The sequence below is a fragment of the Perkinsus marinus genome, assembly GCF_000006405.1.
Source record: "Perkinsus marinus ATCC 50983 genomic scaffold scf_1104296958914, whole genome shotgun sequence".
NCBI classification, from domain to species: domain Eukaryota; phylum Perkinsozoa; order Perkinsida; family Perkinsidae; genus Perkinsus; species Perkinsus marinus.
The window spans coordinates 213,003-220,760 of NW_003206607.1; the positions used below are offsets into that span (position 1 = coordinate 213,003).

The following is a 7,758-nucleotide window of genomic DNA, read 5'->3' on the forward strand; positions in this document are numbered from 1 at the left end:
AACTTTGCCTTGGTCAGGTTGCCGAGGCCGTTATCAAACGCAGGGACCGGAATTTGAAGGCGTTGGCTGCCCGACAGCGCCGTGTGAAGGAGCAGAAGCTCGAGAAGAAGCGTCTAGGAAAAGCTGCTAAGATGGTAGCATAGTCCTGGTCATCATCATGGGCAGCATCGGTAGCCTGTCAGATTTCGGCCAACTCCTTGGTCGTGAAGGCTCGGGAGAGGCTCATGGACCGTAGAAGGGCCAAGGTGACCAAGCAGAAGAATAAACGTATGGCGGTCTTGGGTGACGTCATCCCTGGCAGGGTACGGGTGTTGGTACGACGCTGTTGCAGTACTGCCACTTCTAGGTCTTCCTCGTTGTCCGCAACGATCGTCGATCCCCTTCAGCCACAGTGCTCAAGGCCCTCCGCAAGATGGGTCTACGGAAGTACGGCCACGCCATGTTCCTCGAGGACTCTCTCGAGAACCGCGAACTCCTACGCATATGCGAAACGTAATTCTATCACGGGCAGGTGCTTCCTGTGCAACATGTGCTCAGGTTCGTGTACTACGGCGTCCCTTCCCCCAAGGCGATATCTGATCTCCTTCATAAGAAGGCCTACATCCAGTCCAAGGCTGGTGAGGGCTACGAGTTGCTTACGAACAACTTGGTGGGACAAATAGAATCTTCGTGTAGTAGGAGTCGGTGCTTCATAGGTTATTGAGGAGGCTCTCGGTGACATTAACATCCTCTCTGTGGAGGACATCGTTGACGTTGTGAAGGCTGGCAATGCTGGAGAGAGTACTAACACTCTCGGCTTGCGTGTTTGCTTTTTTCACGGGGCAGCTGGTCAGGTCCTAATCTCGACAAGTTGAGGCGTGTACTCTCCCTGTTGGTATCCTTCACCATGGGTGATGTTCGTAAGGCGGATGTTAACGTGCCGACTTCAAAGATAGTATGGGGTTATGTCAAGAGAATGGACAACATGCTCTACAAGACATTGTAAATTTATTCCTACGCCACTCTCGTTTACCGTAACAACAACAATCGCCGACGTAGTAACGTTTCTCTCCTTCACTTTTGAGATGTTGAGTTTCACCAGTTGTGGGAGCACTTCGCCTTCTATGCAATTGGAAGGCTCATGAATGATTAACTCATCATGAGCAGGTTCGAGGTTCTTCTTATACGATTTTACCACCGCTCATACGAGAGTCTGTTGTAATAATGTCGTAGACTATGATCCTCTTTGCCCTTCCACCCGATTCAGGAGGCGTCATAAAAAGAGCGTCGTCCTCTACCACATGCTTAACGTCACGCGTCCTTACATTGCGCGTATACGATCTCAATATGAACACTATCCAATCGCTTTTGGTTGAGGATCTTCCTTGTATGCTAGAGGTTCTGATGCTCGGTCTTCAATGATGGACATTTCATGAACTGATCAAGCTCCTTCTCTCTGCTGAATGGTTAGTAGGAGACTGCCTAGAGCCTCCACTGAACCCGCAGCTGTGCACGTTCCTGGTCAGTTCTTGTAGGCAACCACCATCGCCGTACACCTCCTCCCATCCCCTAGCCGTAGTCACAGCTTGCTGTTCATTTGGCCCTCTCAATCTCTGAGTTACCTATAATCAATCCTTCGAGACGATTATACACGGCTTGGCGTGATTCTGAGTTCCGAAGAGATTTGAACTCCGTAGCCCCATCACAGATCATCGAGGGCTTCTCTGAAGACCATATTCTTCATCAGAAGGTTGCCCAGTAGCATATCCTCCAGAAGAGTACACAACCAGGCAGTCCACAGCAGGATGGACTGAACAGGGAGATGGATGATAAATTACCGACGATAGCGGCTACCGGCGATGGGTTGGGGAGTCGAGGAGATATCTGCTGCAGTGGCGACTCAGGCTTACTGATTCGGCCTGGGATCTGTTGAATCACTCTGTCATAGGAACCCTTTGTGTGAGATTACGGTCAAAGTGCCCGGCACTCAGTGCCACCATTATAGCTGTCCTACGACTGTTCTGCTGCTGATAGAGCGATGCTCACAACATAATGAAGTGTATGACCAGCAGTTCATGAAGGGACCACTCGCATGAGTATTGTTCGCCTTATCTCAGCTTACTTGTTGCTGTTGCGCTGTACCTCAGCTCAAGCTTCCTTCCCCAAGGAGTACACTGTAACATGCGCTTTACCGTTTGCTCTGGACATCATTTCCTCACGTCTTGGAATAAAGTAGAGCATGAATACCTTCTAGGATCAACCGACGATATTGGGCTCAACAGACATTGTAATTGATTGGTTCAATTTGTCTTGGATCAACTCAATCCCTTATGTTTGCCTTGGATGGTGGCACTCCGGTGCCCAGGATGGTCCCCTCTGTTTGGACCCCTCAACAGGCACAAGAATACAGCAGCTTCCATCACCTTCGAGGCTTTTCCACGTTGATTCATACTCATGGACTCCAACCTCGGCTGCCGACTTTATAGGGAAACTTGTGGTTATCTTATCAATCGATACACCGAGGAGAAAATAAGAGAAGTTTCACTAACACTTAGCTGGCCTATCCTTGCGAGATCCGTTCTTCCCCTCCTTATATGTCGCTGAGTATCACACAATGCAAGATTTGCCAATTCTCGTATGGTCACATATCTACACCTTTCCTCGTGCAAGTTTAGCAAACGCCGCATTTAAGGTGTCAAAGTGTCAACCTTGGGCGCGTATTGTCGAACCTGGACGCGTATTGTCGAAGTTGGACGCGTATTGTCGAAGTTGGACTCGTATTATCGAAGTTGAACGCGTGTTGTCATTCTTGGATGAGATAGTGTCAATGTTGAACTCAATAAATCAAGGGTGTGTCAAAGATGAATACCTCTTGTCAAACTTACTGCCGATATTTCTTGTTTGTGTCAAATATGAATATGTATTGTCATTTTTGGATGTGACACTGACATAGTTGCGTGCGCATTTGTCAAACTTGCACGGGAAAAGGTGTAACAAACTTGAGAACAATCCCCTTCAACCACGACTGACGACGCGATACTGACCAAAACGTAACTCGGCTTCTGACGGGCCTCTGCCTTATAACGATTACTCTCTATCTAACACGAAGCACATTCACCTTAAACGAATAGGTGTTATATAATATAACTGGTACGTAATCAACATTACTGTCGAGTCTAGAAATCAATATGGATCCCCAGTATAACAACAGGCTGTTGTCAACAGCAGTAATAATGGCAACAACGACTTTCACAGCATTAGAAAATCTGAACCGCATAACAACTTTAATGGTCTAATACCTGGTGTCGAGTTGATAACATACACAGGGGAATAAAGACTCTATCACATATAGCGCAGATACCTGGTAAGATACCACGGAAACTGACACTAGCTGTTCACAGAGTAGTTGCTAGTGATCCTTAAAACTGCTAGAAGCAGGCTTCCGGGTATGTCGAACGTTTGTACTAAGCCAGTGGTCCCCTATTGGGACTTGGCATAGGAGGGAGATTCTGACCAGGCATGACACCAGGTGGGGCCAAGCTAAAGCTAGAGAGTCTCCTCTTAGCTTCAAGGATCGTAGCTATTTGACTTAGTCTTCGAGAATTCACATTAGAAGGTTCATAAGGTTTCCAACCACTGAAACCACGTGGGCGACTATCAGCAACAGCAGGAGCGAACGCAGAATCTGGAGAGGCGGCCGGGCCCTTCAAAGGAGTTGTCGCGGCGGCACTTGGTAGGTTGTAACCGGCCTCCTCGATAATCGACTGAAGCTGCTGCAGCTGCTCGTTGCTTATTGAACTAATAGATTTACGAGGGACGAACACCGGTGCCGCAACATCCAAGCCAGGCATCGGTACAGTAGGGAGAGTGTTGGTAACACTAGGGGCCTCCACTGGCGGGTCATCTAATAAAGCAGCAACCATATCTCTGCCGCCAGTGTATGAACGTAGCCTGAGAGTGACCTCATCACCAGCAGTGAAGCCGCTACTGCCAGTAGTCTCATTGAGCTGCTCGAGAGTCTTCGCTATCTGCTCTAACAAATTAGCTTGCTCCAAGTAGTCATTCATGGCCATAGTGCTCCCCAGAGCAGCCTTCTGAGAGGCAGCTAAAGAAGCGGCAGTAGCCATCAAGTCGGGATCCTCGTTAGCGGCGGCAACCTCGGCCAGACGGTTAGTAGTAGAAGCGGTCAAGACAGCATCCGTACCAGCCGCAGTGGGGACTCTAGTACGGAGCTCATGAGCACCATGTGCATGTCGGCACTTCGAACCAGCATTGCACGAACCGTTCATCCAAAAACGGCAAAGGGAAGTCTTATAAACATCAGCAGTGGCCCTGAGCTCGTCACGACTATGTGCATAGGCGCAATCAGCACCGTTAGGGCACTGCCCTTTGCGGTACAGTTGACACATTTTAGTCTTCCGGAGATCAGGGGCCTGCCTCAGCTCGCTCCAGTCGTGCGCATATCCGCAGTCCGAACCGTGCTTGCATTGGCCTCGCAAGAAAAATTTACACATTCGCGTTTTGCTGAAGACCTCGCGGTTGCGACCTCCCAGTTTCCCTTCATCTTGGGAGGATCTTGATTCAGGAGAGCTCGGAGGAGTTGGCACGTTACTTGGGTTGACCTCAAAAGCATCACCATCGACGACTGGGCGAGCGTATTCACTGCTGGTCCTCGTCGTGGTGAAGCCACCAACCCCTGGTAGCTTAGTCTGCCCTCTAGAGTGCTGTACTGTCATACGAATGAGATGACTAGTAAATCTACTAGGCAGAGCGATGTTGGACGTACCGGCACCTTAGCACGCACATTCTAAACAAGCTTGGAGAAATTGCAAGTGAGCAAGATTGCAAGATGCCTCTCTCCCCGAGTGATGACATGTGAAGATTGTCATCACTCGGAATTCTCCGACAAAAACTTCGACGGGGTGTTCAGAGAACTCCGCCGGAATCCACTCCAGAAAGTATTCTTAGAATCGAGAATTGGGCTGTTCTCTGAACGCGATTTTGGTGCTTTGCATTCTGGAATGTGTTCTGAGTTTCGGTGTAACCTTCGAACCGCCCCTCAAGGCGCACCTTAAGGAAGTAGTGTAAGGAATTCCTCCTTTTTAAGGAACGCTTCAAGGAGCAGTGTTCGCCTTATAGGCTCAATGTCTGCTTGGGAGAAGACCCTACGGCCTTCTACCCCTAACAGGGCGTTGCGAGCTAGGGCAGCGGGATTCCACGTATCAGGCAACTCAGCACCTATTCCCGAGTACGTCCATTGGGAGCTCCTTGAGGGTCAATCATTACTAGGTACGACGCCCTAAGGGACCGCAACCTCGACGATTTCTGGGCGTCCCCTGCTACTCGTGCCCACTTCCACAACATGGGCTTGATGGCTGACGATGGTAGCCTCATATCAATGGTCGAGTAAGGTCCACCCACCCGTTGCTGGCTAGTGGAGAGAATTCAGGTACCGTCAAAAGCTCTACGTTGTGGAAAGGGAGATGGACCGAGCGGAACAGCTTAGGGAACGCATGGCGTACAGGAAGCAGCAGATGGAAATTTATCAAGTTCGCTTTCTCCGTCGATTTTTTATACATCTACTCGTATTCGACCGCGGATCAACCAAAGCTGCTCCCACTGTGTGTGTGGTTCAGATGGCCCGAAGAAAAAGTGAAATTATGAAGGCAAGAAGAGCTCAGGAAATACGTGAGCTTAAGAGTGAGAGAAGTCAGTAGCTACTATACAATGTATAGTATACATAGATCCTCATCGTGATCATCCTGTTGTCCATTTTAGTATCTGCTCGGGAGGCGGTCCGGCCAGGCTCGGGATGACTGAGCTGGTCAACCTCTAGAAAGGACGTCTGTGACGTCGGCCTTTTTGGTCGTTATATCTTCCAAATGACTTGTGTGTTTTGAATCATGTTGTTACATGTGATTGTTGGATACAGCCACCACCACCATTGTTTGGTTGCTCACAAGCAGCTCGGGGGGCCTGCACTCTGTGGAGAGTGCATGGGTATCGCCTTGGCGTTCCCAAGGAATAATACTATCAATATGTAGTTACTCCCCTTACCCATGGCGTCTCCAGTGATGAAGTCGGCAACAAACTGGGCCGACGAATCGGCCGACCTTTCTCCAGATTGGTCTCCTGCGGCTGCTCCCGTAATCAATCAGTTTGGGCATGTACATATCGGGCCTCATTCGCGGTTTAGGAAATCCCTGGTGATGAGCATTTCTCGCTGGAGGGTTCGGCAGATGCTCATCAAGACGGCGTTTCTGAGGAGCATATTCCTACTGGTATGGGGACACCGCAGACCTTCTCTGTGTAAGTGGTGGCGACTAGGAAGGGGCTAACTAAGCGGAGTTTTCTCCTTATAGTTACGTTGGTGGATTGCCCTATAGTGCCTCGGAGGACGAGCTCGGGTTCTTCTTCCTAGACAGGAACATCACTCCTGTTGGTGTCCGCATCATCATGGACAGAGAGACGAAAAAATCGAAGGGCTTTGGGTAGTAGCTTATACGGGAGGGGAGGGGCGGGTGAGATGACTAGCATTGATGGCTCAGTTATCTCGATTTCGCGACAGTGGAGGACTATGAGGCGGCTCTCGGGATGAATGGTTCGAATTTTGGTGGCCGCACTATCAAGGTTTCTGCTGAGGAGCACCGCAGAGAGCCGCGCAGACGTTCTCGGTAGTGAGTGTCCTTACGAGAAACTTGGAACAGCTTGGTCGTGTCTCAGTGAGCCGCGTGGCCCTCGTCGTGATGACCGTGAGCTCCGTAGAGGTGGTCGAGATAGGTGAGTGCACTTAGCGTTGCGAGATGTTGTTAAAGTTTGGGTACTGATCTTAGCTATCGGGAAACCCACAACCGTGAGAGTTTCGAGCGCCCTTCTGCTGCTGAGGAGGCTGAGCATCACGAAAGGAAGAAACTGCAGTTGTTGCCCAGGAGCAAGCCCATTGAGGTGGTCCATGGTGTGGGAGAAAAAGAACTCGCCGAGTAGCGTTGTCAGGAAATCCGCGAGGACGCTGCTGGCCGTCAGCGAACGAGTATTTTCGGTGATGCCAAGCCTAGGGACGAGGCTGAGTGCGACGACTATGATGTGTGCGGTGCTGGTTGCTATGTGCGTTCCTGATCAGATATCAGCGTCGGAGAGCCGAACGCGAGAAGCGACTGGGCATCAAGACTAGTACGACCGATGAGGAGGATCGTAAGCATCGGAGTGGGGCGAGCACGAGGGCAACTCCATCGGAAGCCTCTTCTACGTAAGTAAGAGGGGCTATACTGTGGCGCTAGGAGCCATGTCGTAGGTCACCTCATAGAGGCGGCAAGGGCACTAAGGGGGGCAAGGGCAGCCGTTATGCATTGGGCGAGACCAAGTAGGGTAGTCGCTCATCGCCAGTATAGGAGGACTTGTCTATAGGTCTAGCAATTGGCGAGGAAAGGGCAAGGATGTTGGTCCAGCGAAGAAGGGCCCGGAGGTTGCTGCTCCCCGGGAAGCTGTAGTTCGCACTGTTGATACTGGCCCGAAAAAGTAGGCTGTGTTGACATACTTCTCTTGCAGTGTATGCTTCCCTTCTCCAGAGTGAAGGGTGCTCTTGCCAATGCATTTGCTGGCTTGAGCGACTCTGAGTCCGAGTCGGAATCTGAGTAGAGTTACACGAAGGAGGAGGAGGTAGCAGGTCATCTCTCGTTAATCGTTGAGGAAGCTATTGGTGTAGGGCTCAATTCACTAGAACGACCTCTCAGTGAGGTTGGCAGTATGATTGTATGTACCAAGGTATGTGAATCCACTGTT

At 50.2% G+C, this 7,758-nt stretch overlaps 4 protein-coding genes across 4 annotated transcripts; 3 read left to right on the forward strand and 1 right to left on the reverse strand.

Annotated features, from left to right (window-relative positions):
- The first annotated feature begins 13 nt into the window (after positions 1–13).
- Positions 14–1,033, forward strand: Pmar_PMAR027918 (60S ribosomal protein l7-a, putative). The gene is made up of 6 exons (XM_002773416.1): positions 14–134; positions 183–302; positions 347–492; positions 538–649; positions 696–780; positions 834–1,033. The coding sequence occupies exons 1-6, from the start codon at positions 132–134 to the stop codon at positions 983–985; spliced, it is 618 nt and encodes a 205-aa protein (XP_002773462.1). The 5' UTR covers positions 14–131; the 3' UTR covers positions 986–1,033.
- A 2,095-nt stretch (positions 1,034–3,128) lies between these two features.
- Positions 3,129–4,715, reverse strand: Pmar_PMAR027919 (protein TIS11, putative; the record flags this gene model as incomplete). The annotated part of the gene is made up of 1 exon (XM_002773417.1): positions 3,129–4,715. One exon carries the CDS (start codon positions 4,713–4,715, stop codon positions 3,444–3,446), a length of 1,272 nt encoding a protein of 423 aa, XP_002773463.1. The 3' UTR covers positions 3,129–3,443.
- Positions 4,716–5,123: 408 nt separating this feature from the next.
- Pmar_PMAR027920 (hypothetical protein) lies at positions 5,124–5,815 on the forward strand (the record flags this gene model as incomplete). Its single annotated transcript, XM_002773418.1, has 5 exons — positions 5,124–5,227; positions 5,269–5,385; positions 5,429–5,528; positions 5,616–5,692; positions 5,758–5,815. The coding sequence occupies 5 exons, from the start codon at positions 5,124–5,126 to the stop codon at positions 5,813–5,815; spliced, it is 456 nt and encodes a 151-aa protein (XP_002773464.1).
- A 223-nt stretch (positions 5,816–6,038) lies between these two features.
- On the forward strand, positions 6,039–7,614 carry Pmar_PMAR027921 (Eukaryotic translation initiation factor 4H, putative; the record flags this gene model as incomplete). The annotated part of the gene is made up of 11 exons (XM_002773419.1): positions 6,039–6,125; positions 6,176–6,288; positions 6,342–6,470; positions 6,528–6,653; positions 6,703–6,759; positions 6,813–6,924; positions 6,973–7,064; positions 7,100–7,225; positions 7,271–7,339; positions 7,384–7,494; positions 7,545–7,614. The coding sequence occupies 11 exons, from the start codon at positions 6,039–6,041 to the stop codon at positions 7,612–7,614; spliced, it is 1,092 nt and encodes a 363-aa protein (XP_002773465.1).
- Positions 7,615–7,758: the final 144 nt, after the last annotated feature.

Coding starts and splice junctions, on each gene's coding strand:
- Pmar_PMAR027918 (XM_002773416.1), top strand. Junction 493..537: donor CTCCTACGCATATGCGAAAC/GTAATTCTATCA, acceptor ACATGTGCTCAG/GTTCGTGTACTACGGCGTCC. Junction 781..833: donor GGCTGGCAATGCTGGAGAGA/GTACTAACACTC, acceptor GCAGCTGGTCAG/GTCCTAATCTCGACAAGTTG.